This window comes from Glycine max, chromosome 10 (genome assembly GCF_000004515.6).
Source record: "Glycine max cultivar Williams 82 chromosome 10, Glycine_max_v4.0, whole genome shotgun sequence".
Taxonomy (NCBI): domain Eukaryota; kingdom Viridiplantae; phylum Streptophyta; class Magnoliopsida; order Fabales; family Fabaceae; genus Glycine; species Glycine max.
Window position 1 is genome coordinate 1,137,877 of NC_038246.2, and position 16,866 is coordinate 1,154,742.

The following is a 16,866-nucleotide window of genomic DNA, read 5'->3' on the forward strand; positions in this document are numbered from 1 at the left end:
TTGTAAAATTTTTTGTTATTATCAAGGTAAATTTCCTTGTTAATTTGATTGTTTTTTTTCCCTAATTTGTCTTCAACTTAAATGTTGTTTTGGTATAATACAATCAAATTTATAAAGTATTAATCCATTCACTCACCCACTTTCTATATACACTTAATTTAAACATCTTTATAGCATATTCCTCATCTTTTCCGCAAGATGAAGTCAGTTTGGTATTGTGGGACTTCTCTGGAAAACCACCAATCCCTTGTTAAAAAAACGTCATCCATCATTTTCCCTCAACTTTTTCGTCACGCAGACTGAACTTCTTAGGAACATGTAAGGGATTAAAAACTTGAGCTATTATTCCATAGGAACACGTATGGTATTAAAAACTTGAGCTATTGCTACATAGTTTGTATTGATCCTTGTATTTGTTTCAATAACGACATACCAATTGGGGCTGATGACGGCTGCACTTGATGAAAACATCGAAATATCACATCAAAGTTGCATGATTCCTTTCATGTTCTAGATAACGTAGTTAATTTCTTTAATCATTTATACGTTTAAATATTCCTTTTGCACCATGAATAAGGACAATGCAAACACACCAATGTTGATATTTATCTAGAGAAGCTCATTGCCAGGGGAACACAGTTTCTTTTCAACAATGGAATTACTAGGAGGGATAAATACTTTCCCTACATCTTCAGAGAAAAACCAGAAGCAACAATATGATTTCAATTTTGATCCCTTGATGTTAGAGGAGTTCAACTTTGTACTTGTTCATCAACCAAAGCAATCTCTTCAAGAAATCAAGGAACCAAAGAAGAATGAACAGGTTCTACCATCTTCTATAGCATCATTGGAGCTTCTGAGCAATTATGGAAGCAGGTTCAAGAGGCTAGGGAAGCAAAACATCATCGATAGTAATGTTCAAACTTGTGTGAGTACTCCTCAGAAGTTGTCAACTGAAGAAATAATAAGATTGGCTGTAGCAAGGTATATTCAACACTCTACACAAAGGCATGAAGATGTTTGCATCCCCATGCACCCTTACCGATTTGGTCTTGGAGTTTTATCCAAAGAACTCAGTTTCTTCTTGCAGCTGCTGAGAGGGTAGGGTGCCAACAATTTGAACGTTCCAGCATGTTACTCTCCTATTTTCAGTTTCAGGTGATGGTGCCGTTCAGAGAGTTGTTTTTCATTTCGCTCAAGCACTACAAGAAAGAATCAGAAGAGAAACTATAGGAAAGTTGACACTGAACAAGCGTGAGAAAAACGAGGAAAAGGATATGATTGAGAAGTTAAGATGGATACTAACATGGCTGTTGCATGCCATCAAAAAATTCCTTTCAATCAAATGATGCAGTTTTCTGGGGTGCAAGCCATAGTGGAAAATGTTGCATCAAAAACCAAAATTCATCTGATAAACCTTGATATTGGATGTGGAGTGCAATGCATGGCTTTGATGCAAGCACTGGCTGAGAGACAGGAAGAGCAAGTTGAGATTCTGAAGATAACTGCCATTGGACTTCAAGGCAAGACCGAGCCAGAAAAGACAGGGAAAAGGTTAGTGAGTTTTGCTGAATCCTTAAACTTGCCCTTTTTATATAAGGTAGTTTTTGTCACAAGCATCATAGAGATCAAGGTAGAGCAATTTGGCATTGAAGATAATGAAGCTGTAGCTGTATATTCTCCTTATATGCTGAGGACTATGGTGTCGGATTCTGATTCCTTGGAACACTTGATTCGGGTGATGAGAAAAATCAGACCAAGTATAATGATAATTCTTGAGTTGGAAGCAAAGCATCATTCACCCACCTTTGTGAATCGCTTCATTGAGGCATTGTTCTTCTATTCAGCATTTTCTGACTGCATTGAGACCTGCATGAAGCAGGATTATGAATGCAGAATGAGAATTGAGGGAATATTATCAGAAGGGATACGAAACATTGTTGCTATGGAAGATGGAGAAAGGATGGTTAGGAATGTGAAGATAGATGTTTGGAGAAGATTCTTTGCAAGGTATAGAATGGTGGAGACTAACACTTAGCGAGTCATCGTTGTACCAAGCTATCTTGGTTGCCAAAAAGTTTGCGTGTGGGAATTTTTGTACTGTGGACAGAAACAGGAAGTGTCTAATATTTGGATTGAAGGGGACCCCAATTCATTCAATCTCGGTTTGGAAGTTTCTTTGATGAGAGAAAACTATATTCAATTGTCATTTATTCCCTTGAAAATTTCCCCTTCATGGCTTGTTTGGTCCATGTATTCTGAATATCAAGGAAATTGATGTGGCTTGAGTTAGTTAGATTGAAATTTATGGTTTCATCTTAAAAAAATAATGAAAATTAGTAATTAATAATCAGATTAAAAACAATTACACGATTTGAATGCAGTTGCAGATTTACAGTTCTTAACATGCATTGTTAGTTCCTGGCAAGAGTTGTTCTTTCTTTGCTTTTATAGTCTTTTGGCCTGCCTTGATTTTTTTTGTTTGGTCCTTCAAAATTAGAATGGAGAAAATTCTTTTACAAAGTATGTACAGGACAATAGAGTGTGTTTGGTTTAGAAGAGAAACTAAACATGCATTTGGAAAGAAGGGAAGAAGTTACTCCCCTTCCCCAAGTTTCAAGGTTTTAGAAATTTTGAAAACCGAATCATCTCTCAAATAACCCCAAATAAATTTCCATCAATTTCAACACATAAGCAACCACACAAAAATCATAATCTAAAACTAAAAATTTTCATCAATACTCGTCAATCAACCAAAATCACCATTTCAAACTTAAAAATCTAAATTTGCTTGAGCATTCATTTTCATACATTATAGTTCATTCCGAAAGCAATCTCAGGCCAATCCAAAGCAACAAAACACAGGGACAAGTGTAACTTCCCTTACCTTGCGTGGTTTTAAGTTTGGGTTGCCTGAAGAGGATGAGAAAGAAAAAGGCTTTAGGTCCAAAGGTATGGCTTTTCCACCACTGTACTACCACACACTATATTGGATTTTCTCTAAAGCTCTAGAGTGTATGAAACTATGCAATAGAGTGTGGAACTCTACTAATCCACCTTGGGATGTCTTGGGGGAGAAGAAATGAGAGATTATGACTAAGTCCATGTTCAATTTTCTAACTTGTAAGACTTAGGAAAGTAAGGATTTTAGGGGTTTTGAGGTTTTTCCTTTCACCAACGTTCAATCTATACACATTAACTCACCTATTTTGCTCCTTAAGGCCCAACCATAAAGCCCACCAACTCATAGACTCAAAACACTTAAACAACTTATCATATTTCATTAAATACATTATTCACTATTATAATTAAATATAGTTTCTCTTGTATTTTAATCAGACACTTAGTCACATAATTAACGAAAAACACGGTGTTCCACTCAACATGGTCAAACCTCCAACATTATATTTTCATCACTCATAGATTGCACGTGTTCCTCCATTATGTTAATGAGAACTGAATTTAAAAATGATAATGGTAAATATGGAGAAGCCTTCAAAAGTGTCAAACTAATCAAGGAAGAAAAAGTGATTCCAAGTTCAACTTAAGAAAATATACCCTATAAAATTAACAAATACGGCCATTAACTAAAATTACTCTCACTTTAGTAATGTACTTCTTTAATGCCAATTTAAACAGGCTATGAAGAGCCACAAATCCAGTCAAGGGAAAAGGATTTCTTTGATTGTGAGAGGGCTAACAAATCTCCAACTTTACCAAATACTACACAAAAGATCTAATTTACAAACTAAGAGAAGTATAAAATGTAAAAAATAAAGTTATAGAGAATAAATAAATAAAAATATAAAATTAAATCTAGTATGAAAAATGATCAATTATAACATGTCATTTAAGGTGATTCATAATACACCATTTAATACATGGCTCACCTTCATCGGATCCCAAACTTAGTATGTTACTTGTGATGGAGTCATGTGATACCAACTTTTTAAATATGTTTATGTGAATAATCACAATTTTAAAATTATCACCCCTCTATTTCTTTATATCTATCATCTAAACTTTAAATACATCAACCGAAGAAATCAATAAGTTTTTCAAAAGTGAAATTGTTAATCTAAATACCTTAGTCGGTTCACTCTCCCCAATGTCTCCCCAATGCATCTATTTCATCGTTTCCTCTAATATCCTTGTCTATTCTTTATATCTTTCATCTAAGGTTTAAGTACATCAACCAAGAAAATCAATAAGTTTTTTAAAAGTGAAATTGTTAATCTATTTCCTCTAATACCCTTGTCGATTCACTCTCTCTGGTGCATATGTTGCATCATATGTTGCATCGTTTCCTTTAATACCCATGTCAATTCTTTATATCTATCATCTAAGGTTTAAGCACATCAATCAAGGAAACAATAAATTTTTTTAAAAATTAAAATTATTAATCTTAATACTCCTCAATTCTTTATATCTACCATCTACGGATTAAACACATCAATAGAAGAAATCAATAAGTTTTTTTAAAAGTAAAATTGTTAATCTTTTTCATATAATACTTCTTTGGGTTCACTTTTCCCAATACATTTGTTGCATCTTTTTTTCTTTCTACAATTAAGTCCACTCACTATTTTCTCTTTCTTTCATTTCATAAAATTGACTCTCTAAAAAAAAATTATGCAAAGTCTTTTCTCAATGTATCTGTCAACTACGATTTTAACTCATAGGTCATTCTTGAACTTTTTGATTATTTACTACTTCATTCATCATATAATAAATGTCATGCTAGTTTTTTTTACACATGCAGTAAAAAAAATAATAAATAGATGTAATTAGTAATAATTTATGAAACTAATTTTATATTTAATATTACATTGAAAAACTTTTAAAACACCTATTTAGATATTTAATTTTCTTCATATACACTTTTTTTGAGAAATTCTTCTTACATGATACTTATTATGAAAAAGAGAGTATGTATTTTATAATGAAAAATGAGAATAAATAATCAATTTTATCTTTAAAAGTTTGAGATGCTATCAATTTAGTCTCTAAAAATAATTAAATAATAAAATGGTCCATAAAAGTATAATTTATGTGACTTAAGTATCAATATTAATATACTTTTAGGATTAATATGACAATAAATAATTAAACTTAAGAATTAAAATAACACTATAAGAACTTTCAGGGACTTTTTTTGTAATTTTTTATTTTAAAAATTAAATTGACAATGTTTTACACTTTAAGGATGAAATTTGTCATTTATCTTAAAAAATGTGTAAAATAATTAATGGATGCAATGTATATTTGAAAAAAAATATAATCTTAAAATAACAACTAAATAGAAATAATATATTATCTCGTAAAAATAAAGAAGTCAGTTACATTAGTACTTAATATGAATAAATGCAAATCTTATATTAATAATAAATCTAAGAAACTTAATGCTTATTTATGAGATCGACGCTTTCAGACCGTGTAATTAAAAAATCACAGCACGATGTACGGTTTAAATCCAACGGATACTAGTTTCTGAATTAATATTTTAACGGTAAAAATCATCCGCGGCACGATAAATGTAGTAGGACAGGGTAGGGTAAATTAATCCCATTCTGTCCTACAGCACTAAACCATTCCTTGCACCCTTCTACCTTTATGTTTATCTTTCGGTTCAAACCACAAAACGTACATTATCATTAGAGTAGAAGCAACAAATTGTTGTTTGTCACTAAAAGGAGCATTAGACGAATGAAATAAAGGCTTTCCCAAGGGCCACGTTATAAAAAGGTGTGAGGATCCGTCCAAAATAGGGGTAATTACTAATTAGCTCCCACAATAACCCAAAATATAAAAAAAAGGAAAAAATATATTTTTAATTTCTATATTTTTATAAAAACTTATTTTTAATCCTTAAAGTTTCATATCATTTAATATAATTCTTGTATTTTAAAAATAATAATTTATTTTTAGTTTTCTCTCGTTGAATTCTTATAGATGACATTAACTTTTATATGATGTGATAAATAAGATATATTTTTTAATTGATAAAAATGATGTGGAAAATTATTTTTAAAAAATTATTAATATATCTCTTTCAAACATATTAAATTATAACTTTCAAATGATTTTATTTTTATCTGCATTTTCATCGTCATTCCTCAACAATTGTTATATGTTTATTTTTGTGTTTTCTTTTAAATTTGTTTATTTATTGAACATTATTTCCATAAATTTTTGGGTATAATTTATTTGTCATATAAAAATTGATGTTATCATATGTGGGAAAAAAACTAAAAACAAGTTTTTTTTTATATAAATTACAAGGATTAGATTGGATTATAAAAAAAAAAATAGTGGCGGTGGATAGTGCGTACAAATACTACTTATTACTTAATAGACGGCAACACCAAAAATTACGTTGCGTTTGTTTCCGCGGTAGGCCATGTAACCAAACGTGTCAAAACTCAGAAGCAGTTATTTTCTTTCTCTTCGTTCTTACACACACCACCAGAGTGAGTGAGTTATTTCTTTCTCTCACTCTTCTTCTTCCTTTGATCAACTCCCCACACAGCACGGCACAAAAACGATGGTGTCCAAACCTACCGACTCTGCTTCCAAACCTCGAGTCAGTTTCTCTCTCTCTTTCTTCAATTCAACAATAACTAAAAACAGCTCCTTGTTTAGATGCTTCAATTCCTCTTTTCCTTTTCTGATTCATCGGAATCGGTGTCGTAACTACGTTCCAGAATTTCATTATGCACACCTAGAATTTTGAATTTGATCTGATAATCACAAACGAGCATCATTTAAGAGCTCTTTGTTCCTCTTTCTCCCTGTAATTGAATGCTACAGCACTTGAGTTCGCGAGTAGGGCTTTCAGATTGCGCTTAATTTTGGATTTTGGTTTCTGTTTTGTTGTTGATATTTCTGTTGAGAAACGATAATTATTAAATGGTCCTTGTGCTGCATCGCGTGAGAATTGAAATTTTACCAGTGCTGCATACAGAGGATTTTCTATTTGTGTATTTTGAACGTGGTAATAATTTGTTCTGTAATGTTGACAGAAACAACATGGAGAGCCAGCAAATGATGCAATTGGAAACTTGTCCCTCAAGATAAATCAGTTGAAAAAGCAAATCCAGGCGGAGAGAATATTGTACATTAAAGTAAGATTGCTATCGGGTTAATGTAGAGATTTTAATAAAGTTCTTATTTGACCTTTTCCATGGAGAGGTAATTTTTCTAATTTTGTTTGGTTATATTGGTGGCAAACCTTTGTATGAGCTTCCAGCAATTTTTTTTGCGTTTTTCTGGTTACAACATTTTGCTATTATTGCTAATTTGAACTTGAATTCAAATAATTAAAAATTTCAATGTTGAGATGGCTTCTTTTTGTATTCCTTGAAAATTTCAACCTTAGTTATATTTCTGCAGGAAAAAATTCAGAGCAATGAGAAGAAGCTACAATTTCATATGTCAGGAGTCCTGTCAGAAATATCAACAAGGGGATCTTCACCGCCAGAGGAAAATAGGAAAACTCCAATTCTTTCTTCAAGAATTGACCATCCTTTATGTAAATTCAGTGGTTTCTCTCCAGTCTCAGGAGACAAAGACCACAGCAATCAAGATGCATTATCTGCTACAAGTATCAAAATTCCATATATTGAAACATTACCGCCATATACCTCTTGGATATTTCTAGACAGGTGTTTTAACTTACAAAGATTTAACTTTTTGTCCTGATCTGCCTGTTGTGTAATTTTTTTTTTCCAAATTGAAACTGCCTGCTTCTTTCCATTTTAAAATAGAAACTATATTTCGGAACTTATTGATCAGTTAGTATGCAGACTGTATTATTCATTTTTGCTATTTTAAAATCTTTCACATACATCAGAAATCAGAGGATGGCAGAAGATCAGTCAGTGGTTGGAAGAAGACGTATATACTATGATCAACATGGAAGTGAAGCACTGATATGTAGTGACAGTGAGGAGGAGTTAACAGGACCCGAGGAAGAAAAACATGAATTTTCTGAGGCTGAAGACCGTGTTATATGGTAAGTTAAAATGAATAAGATAGAGATGTTATAAGAAGGTCCATATATTTGTGAATATTCAGTGAAACAAGAAGAATTTTGATTGTAACATGTCTCATTAGCTATATGAATAAAATTTAATTAACAAGTAATGTTGATGCTTTGTTGGAGCTCAAATGGTTGTTTTAAATGTTCAGGAAAGAATACTTTAATTGTGATCCCGAAAGAATTTTAATACCACTTTTAAACTCATAGCCTATAATTTCCATATTTATTCAAATGTTCAAAGTTTTTCCTTTCTAGAATTGTTGTCTTGATTATTGAATTTACTAGGATGGCATTTGAGGAATATGGGTTAAACGACGAGGTACTGAATATTGTTAGCGAATTTGTTGGGGGCACCAGTTTAGAAATTCAGGTAATCTTGAATAACCTGTGGGCACAAGTATATGCTTCGTGACTGTTAATCTTAATTATAGAGGAAAAAAAATTATTGGACTGAGTGGATAGTGAGAAGCCAATTTTATTTCTGGGAGTTTTTTTGTTTTTGGAAATATGTAGGAGAGGTACAAAACTATCAAGGAAAAGAACATTGGCAGGTTGGACCAGCCTTCTGAAAACTCAGGAGAATATGAATCTATTATTGGCATATGTCCAGAGAAAAGCCTGAGTGCCGCATTAGATTCATTTGATAATCTTTTTTGTCGCCGTTGCCTGGTACGTACTAAAGCATAATCTTTTCAGCATTCTTACCATTGTCATAGTAAGTGCATCTATACCTTTCTACTTTCACACAGCAGATTTTTGACTGTCGTCTGCATGGCTGTTCTCAACCTTTAATATATCCTGTAAGTAACAATGCTCTATGCTATTTTCTACTTAAGCTATAGTTACTTAATCCATAAAGCTAATTTGATGGTTTACTTCAGAGTGAAAAGCAGACAGTTTGGTCTGATCCTGAAGGTGACAGGAAACCATGCAGTGATCAGTGTTACCTTCAGGTATTCTTCTTTCTCTGAGATTTAAGTATTTGTTAAATTTTCTGGTAAACAGAACTTATACTTGTTTTCAGTTCTCAAAGAGATGAAATTAATCAATCTTTTTCCTCGGTTGGTATTCTGTTTAGCATGTTTTTATTGACTGTCGAATCATTATACAATAAATATGGTTGCATTTCTATGTTCTGTTGATTTATATTGGATTTTGGAAGTAATTCCAGTCAAAAAAATTGTATGAGGCATATATCTTTAACAAAAAAAAAAAAACAATGCAATCTCACACAAACATGAGCCAGGGAAGTCATAAATGTAGAATTAATTCAAAGTATTTGGATTTCCAATTGAAAACTTCTTTTGTGCCAATTTCAATTTGATTGCAGCCATGGCCACCACACACCTCCTTATTTATTTATTCTTTATTTTTATTATATACCTATATTAAAAAAGGAAAATCTTAATGCCAGTTCTACTCTGGGTTATCAATTTGGAGCGCAAGAATTAGCAAGCACAGTCACGACAATACACAAAATATACTGGAAATTTAATATTGCAACAGCATGCCATATATTATATATGAATAAGGTAATTCAATCATTTTAAAATTTATATCCAGTACACACAAACGTTAAAACATGATTCAACCATAATACCCAGAACACTGTTAATCTCAAATTCTTTATATGAAGAACACAAAAACACATCTTTCAAGAATTATACCAAGGAGGTTTTCAAATTACATTTTACTCACCTCTTAAAGGAAAGTAATTCACACTTTTCCTTTAATTTTCCTCTTCTCTATTGACTGCGTCAACATGATTCTCGTTGTTTCTTCCTTCTCCTCAATCCTAAGTAGTCTACTAATTTCCTATTTACTAAGAGAGAGACTGTCTATGGAATTCTAGGAAAAGGAATCTGCCTATCCTTATATAAATGCAGTTGTACATAATTTAAGATTGGATTGCATAAGGTTTGTTTCAATTAAATAGTTATATTTTAATTCAATTGTTTCAATTAAATAGTTATATTTTAATTCAATTGTTTCAATTAAATTTAATATATATATCATAATACAAATATTTATAAATAAATAATCCCAGCTAAATAGTTATATTTTAATTCATTTGTTTCAATTAAATTCAATATAGATCATAATACAAATATTCCAAATAATATATATTGTCATAACCATTTTAATTCAAATAAATTATTATACTAATAATTTTTTACACTAAACCCCATAACTTAATATTTTAAATAACAATAAAAAACTTCGTACCCCATTGCCCGGAGGCTCTTCGCTATGCGAAGGTATGGGGGAGGGATGTTGTACGCAGCCTTACCCTTGCATATGCAAAGAGGCTGTTTCCGGATTCGAACCCATGACCAACAAGTCACCAAGACACAACTTTACCGCTGCACCAGGGCTCGCCCTCAATATTTTAAATAACAATAATTATGTTAAAATTTTAGTATGTTATTGTGAATGATTTTATGTGTGTGTCAGTATATCTAAGTGTGCCAGCTTTTGCACCCAGCTACAATGTAAACTCATCAGTATATTTTGCATTTGATTGCCATTTCAATTGCCATTAGTATATGGTGAATGATTCTATGTGTGTGTCTGTGTATCTATGTGTGACAGCTTTTGCACCCAGTTACAATGACAACTCATCAGTGTTTTTTGTATTTGATTGCCATTTCAATTGCCAGCAGTTAAAGGTAGTAAAAAATGTGACAGAAGATTCAACTTCTGGGTCTGATCAGAATAAGAGAACTACAATTACAGAAGAGGCAGATGTGAAATTGGCTCCCTCCATTATAGAGGAACCTAGTAATCAGAGTATAGCACCTTTTCCAACAGAAGTTGATTGTCTTGGATCTCTTAATTTAAATGTTCCTATCTCAGTGAGTGTGGAAAAATGGAAAGTCCCAAATCAGTCAGACACAGCACTCCGTGACTCATCACTCCCTCCTGATGATTCTCAGCATTCTTATAAAAAGCTGAAGACAATATCTGATGATGTAGTTACTGCAAATAGTGATTCTAGCAAGAACATAAATTTTGGTGCATGTGATGAAAGTATACATACAATTACTAGTGGACTTTTGGACAAATCTGTTAAAGATAATTCAAATAAATTAATAGATTCTTCTAGCACTTGCTGTAGTGATGAGCAGGACAAAAGTATTGGGGATGGACCAAAAGATCCTACAAATAAGACAGAATTTAAGAAGTTGTCCAATTCAATGGAAGGGAAAGTTGATGGGATGCTAAGGGTTTCAGATTGGAAACCTCTGGAAAAAGAATTATACTTAAAGGGAGTAGAAATGTTTGGCAGAAACAGGTATGGAGCTTTCTGTGTTTCACCTCCTATTATTATGTTGAGAAGTACAAGGATGGCACCAATTTAGTTGTGTTTCACCTCACAAACTATCCATTAAGCTTTCTCATGTCTATTATATATGTCTGTGTTGCCTGTTTGTACACTGTTTGTTAGAATTTTATTTTATTTTACTTATTATTATTATTTTTTTATTATTTCCATTGTAATGGAAGTGGCACTTTTCATTTTTTCCATAAATCCTACAAACTCAACCTCTTGTTTTAGCTTCAATTTCAATGAATCTTCTGGAAGACATGAGTAATTATGGAAAACAAAGGCACTAACTTGGAAGGAGTTTGTAAATTTTGATTTTACTTTCCATGTGTTATCTACTGAGTAAATTGTCTGCCTTTTGTTTCTTGAAAGTAATGAATTGTCTTGTATGTTCTGTAAGAAATTATTTTTGCACTTGACTTCCCCCCTCCAAATAAAAGGGAATAATAAAGATGGGTAAAAATGAAGACTTCATCTAAATGAAACTAATGCATAGTGCATGTCATAAATATCTACTTCATGTAGAGGTCTAATTTTATTTTGTGCTCATGTCAAGTGCAACTCGTACTCTGCAGTTGCCTCATAGCAAGGAACTTACTTTCTGGCCTGAAGACTTGTATGGAAATATCTAGTTACATGCATTCTGGAGGAGTGTCAATGCCCCATGGATCTATTGTTGCTCCTAGTTCAATCATGGAAGACAAGGGAAAATTTGATGCAGAGTGCACAGTGAGAATTACAAGCTCTTCTGTTTCCATCTTCTTTATCCTACATTCTTGTGTCTTGACCATCTTTTTGTTATTTTCTTTTTGGAGGTGAGGGGAGGATTGGTAAAGCTAAAATAAAGTTTTCCATATGTAATATACCAGATGGCTCCAACTGTTTTGATAAGTTGTGATTTTGTATTATACCAATAGGTTATGACCAATTTTTTTAAAAAAAAATTATATAACCAGCATCATTATATTCTGAAGAATTGGTATTTCTATAGTCTAGTTGGGCATCAAACTTAAAAAATATTATCTTTGATTGTAGGAATTTTTCTAGCTTTTTTTTTTGGCTTCCTAATAAATAGGATGTTTCTAGGTTGAACATGTAAAGAGAAAGATTAAGTTACTTGTGCGTTGATAAATGTTATTTTCTTCTTTCTTACCTCTGTCATGGTACTCTGTTTTGTATGATGAGTTCTTCATTTTTTTTTTTTACAAGAAAACATCAGTTTGAATTTTAACCTAGTTGCACTCAAATTTATTATGCAAATCTTTGTTCCGACAACTTCTAACAACCTTTATGAGTACCCCCTACTTTAGATGCCAAAAAAAATCGTTTCCATCTGGGTTTTTATGTTAGGACCAGGAGATGCCATCTAGGTCACGGTTGCTGAGGAAAAGGGGTAAAACAAGGAAATTTAAATATTCTTGGAAATCTGCTGGCCACCCATCAATATGGAAAAGAATTGCTGATGGGAAAAACCAATCTTGCAAGCAGTATACACCATGTGGATGTCAGTCAATGTGTGGAAAGGAATGTACTTGTGTTAATGGTGGAACTTGCTGTGAGAAATATTGCGGGTATGTCACTTTTCATTTAATTATGTAGCTTTTCTATTAATATAATGGAAGATAAAATTGCAGGATATCTTATATTTCTCATGGTCATGTGTAATTGTGTTGGACTGTTTGAATTATTCTGTTAGCAATCACGGGGCTATGGTCATAACATAATGAGGGTAATCTAGATTGATGGTCAAATATGGTTTCCCTTGGTTAGCAAGCTTTTGAACACAAAACAAGAGCCGAGGAGCTAGAGATGTAAAACTGTCAATATAAAGCTATTTCTTCAAAACTCTTATTTTCCACTGTTTTGCTAGGTTCCTATAAAATGTATTTTCAACTTAATTTGTGAACTATCAGACTTGACAAATGTAATAAATTGGCTCTTCTACCTTCAGTTGTTCTAAAAGCTGCAAAAATCGGTTTAGAGGATGCCATTGTGCCAAGAGTCAGTGTAGAAGTCGACAATGCCCATGCTTTGCTGCAGGACGGGAATGTGACCCAGATGTCTGTCGGAATTGCTGGGTTAGGTAATATGCCAAATATTTTTACTGTGAACTTTTTTTTTTTTTATCAACAAAATAATGTATTATATATATAAGATTAAACAGTACCAGAGGTACTGATACAAAAGAGGGATATACAGTCCTTATATCTAGACACCAGCACTGAATGGTATTCTAGATACTAGGAGAACATCTAGTTGTTCTATTTGTATCACCCATTACATATACAAAAGCCTTGTCTAATGTTGCTTGACCATTGATTTAGATGAATTGAGAAGTCTTTCTCAAAATGTCTAAGCCAAGTCCAGGTCAAGAAAATAGCTTCATCAAACAATCTATTAATATCAAATTCTGCATTTGAAAACAACATTCTGTTTCTAAACTTCCAAATAGCCCATGTTACCGCTAGCCACCAATATCTCCACCTCTTTCCCCTTACTCCTTTTATCTGAATAGAGATATGCTGAAGGAAATGCTGTACAGGTCTGAGAGGAAAGGCGCTTTTAATATTCAGCCAAGATATCGATTCCCACCAGATTGGTTGGATCTTTACTGTGAACTTGATTTTATGACTCCTATGCTTTTGAATCAACATGTCTCGATTCTATTGCTTCACCTGATCAAGAAGGTCATTATTCACAAAACCACAAGTAATATTTTGTACCCCAATGATCCAGTATTTCAGTAGTACTATGCAAACCTTTGTAAATTTTTCGGTCATATATTTCGACTGACTTGAGAAAATGTGACCTTCCGCTACTTCCATCTTCTCTGATGTCTGAACCTAAAACTGGGAAGATGCAATTTGTCTTTTACATCAACGAATTAATATAGTTGTGCTGAAATATTCATTTTATGTTTTGTTAGAATATCCTGTAATATCAATATTATATTTTAGAGTGTCTTAATAATTTCTATTTCATTATTTAATTAGGATTATTAGCAAAAATAAGAGTGAGTACTCTAGGTGTTATCATCACATTACATCTTACTATAATACAATCACATTAGGCAACTAAATATCATTCAAAGTTTCTTTTTCTCTCTATTTCCTCCCTCAATACCTAATAAATGTAATAAAACCAAAAGATTCCTTTAAACTGTCCTTGAAACTGTCCTAAATTCCTTCATGTTTTTATTTTTTATTGAGCTATATTGATTGTAATCATTGACTTCTTAGAACTTTATGTAGAATTGATCCTTTTTTAACATGTAAAGCACCTCTTGTACGAAAACAATTGAGTAAATCCTGAACAGAAAATTTTGCTATTAAATTTTCATCCCAGAATTTCACGTCCTCCACAGCCCACACCCCACCCCCTCCAAAAAAAAGTGGAGAAACTTTAGAAACCATGAATTGATAATTCTCTACTTCACCTGTATCTTCTAGTTTGGCAACACTGTAATTCCCTTTAATGCTGTATCAGTTAAAATCTTCTCAACTGTTTCCTTTTTATATGTTATTTGGACTCTGGAGTGCTCCTCCACATCAAATCATTGTGAATGCTTTTATAAATTATGTTCTTGTGTTCTTTATACAGTTGTGGGGATGGTTCATTAGGGGAGCCACCTCGACGTGGAGAAGGGCAATGTGGAAATATGAGGCTTCTATTAAGACAACAACAGAGGGTTAGTAATTCTGAGCTTAGGTGTTTAAAATTATCTGCATTTCACTCACGTGAATCATAATCATGGATACATATAACATGCATTTGGATCTCACATTGTTTTTTATTTTTGTCTGTCAGATTCTCTTGTCAAAGTCTGATGTTGCAGGATGGGGAGCCTTCTTGAAGGTTATAAATAAGATTAATAGATTTGTTTTGTTTTAAAAATTCGAACAACATTAGCTTCTTCTCCTCACTAATTGATGATGATATTTCAGAACCCAGTAAACAAAAATGATTACTTAGGAGAGTACACAGGAGAACTGATCTCCCACCGAGAAGCAGATAAACGTGGGAAAATATATGATCGTGCCAACTCGTCTTTCCTTTTTGACTTGAATGATCAGGCAAGTGTCTCACATCATCTACATTTTCTCCTATCTTGTGCTGCTTTAGCTCTTTTCTCATTGATTTGAGAGTTTCCTTCTAATTTATAAGAGGTCGAGTCATATATTATTTTTATTATATTTTTTAGCTTTTTGGCAACCAAGTATTTTCGTCTCATTTCTTTCATTGCAAGCTATAACAATTTGGGATTGCAAAGTGATTATTTTAGACCTTAAAGCTGCTATATTTTTTTAACAGTATGTTCTTGATGCTTATCGCAAAGGAGACAAGTTAAAATTTGCAAACCACTCGTCAAACCCCAATTGCTATGCAAAGGTGAGTCCAAAACTCAAGTTTTGGGGAGCTTTGAAGTTATAACCTTTTGGCTCAGTTTCTTGAACTTGATCTTTGAACCGTTACAATTATTGGCCTCTTGTACTTGTGACATAGGTGATGCTGGTTGCTGGAGATCACCGAGTAGGCATATTTGCCAAGGAACACATCGATGCTAGTGAGGAGCTCTTCTATGATTACCGTTATGGTCCAGATCAAGCACCACCATGGGCACGTAAACCTGAGGGTTCCAAGAGAGACGAATCAACAGCTTCTCAAGGCAGAGCTAAGAAACACCAGTCTCATTGATGAGCCTGGACCCAAGTCTAGCACATACAGATTTTTGCTTCTACTACTATACTCTATACAAACAAATTTGTGACATCCCATGGGTCAACTGTCACAGAAGGAGATAATAAGTGGTTTGCTGATGCTAATTTGCCATTAAATTATTGGATATGACACAGCTAAAGCAATAAAATGGGCAAGAGACGAAGGCATGAAGCAAATTAATGTTGGCGGCAAGTCGGCAACAAGCTAGTAGAAACTAACCTAGCATGGCATTTCGGCGAACTTGTTCTATTCAAACTTGGTTTTGCTCTTCATTATGTTATGTGATTGTGAGCCATCCAAGGTATTATTAAATATAATAAAATGCTGAGATTTGTGAAATGAAAAACAGATTTAAGATTTTAAGCTGTGTTAGATGTGGAATATACTGTAGCCATCTGATTGAAGGTTATCGTCGTTGACGTTTATCAATCTTAGATGACAACCAATTCAGGGACATTTTATGTTCATTAATATTTATCTATTCAATTTATTAAATAAATAAGTTTATAAATTTTTTATAATTTAAGATTTAAAAGTTTATTAATGAACTTCATTTTAAGGTTTACTCTTTAAATATAAAAAAAATATTACTTATAAGTATGTATTTTAAGTATTTATTTTATTTAAGATTTAGGATATATAATTATTCAAATTATTGCACCTCCAACTTTTTAATTAATTCATACTTTTTAAAGAAGTTAGTAAATTTAGTTAGTAGCATTACATAAGGAAGCAAATAGTAACTTTATTATGTTAGTATGTAAATCAACTTAGTTTG

General features: G+C 32.6%; 1 protein-coding gene and 1 pseudogene across 5 annotated transcripts; both read left to right on the top strand.

Moving 5' to 3' along the window:
- The first annotated feature begins 645 nt into the window (after positions 1-645).
- Positions 646-2,336, top strand: LOC100783821 (DELLA protein RGL2-like; annotated as a pseudogene).
- A 4,026-nt stretch (positions 2,337-6,362) lies between these two features.
- LOC100808730 (histone-lysine N-methyltransferase EZA1) lies at positions 6,363-16,427 on the top strand. 5 transcript variants are annotated; one of them, XM_006588501.4, is made up of 17 exons: positions 6,363-6,583; positions 7,023-7,124; positions 7,393-7,664; positions 7,853-8,014; positions 8,327-8,411; positions 8,555-8,710; positions 8,794-8,841; positions 8,923-8,994; positions 10,702-11,336; positions 11,945-12,098; positions 12,720-12,940; positions 13,321-13,452; positions 14,970-15,057; positions 15,177-15,224; positions 15,314-15,442; positions 15,681-15,758; positions 15,873-16,427. In XM_006588501.4, the coding sequence occupies exons 1-17, from the start codon at positions 6,545-6,547 to the stop codon at positions 16,062-16,064; spliced, it is 2,613 nt and encodes an 870-aa protein (XP_006588564.1). In that variant the 5' UTR covers positions 6,363-6,544; the 3' UTR covers positions 16,065-16,427. The 5 variants fall into 5 exon arrangements, with proteins under 5 accessions (XP_006588564.1, XP_006588563.1, XP_006588565.1 ...); XM_006588500.4 differs by having other exon boundaries at positions 6,377-6,583; positions 8,791-8,841; XM_006588502.4 differs by having other exon boundaries at positions 6,377-6,583; positions 8,791-8,841; positions 10,705-11,336.
- The last annotated feature ends 439 nt before the right edge of the window (positions 16,428-16,866 follow it).

Excerpts from the sequence above, each read along its gene's own strand:
- LOC100808730 (XM_006588500.4), top strand. The coding sequence starts at position 6,545 with ATGGTGTCCAAACCTACCGACTCTGCTTCCAAACCTCGA. Across the intron at positions 7,665-7,852 it reads TCTTGGATATTTCTAGACAG|AAATCAGAGGATGGCAGAAG; the intron begins GTGTTTTAACTT and ends CACATACATCAG. Across the intron at positions 15,443-15,680 it reads TTTTTGACTTGAATGATCAG|TATGTTCTTGATGCTTATCG; the intron begins GCAAGTGTCTCA and ends TTTTTTTAACAG.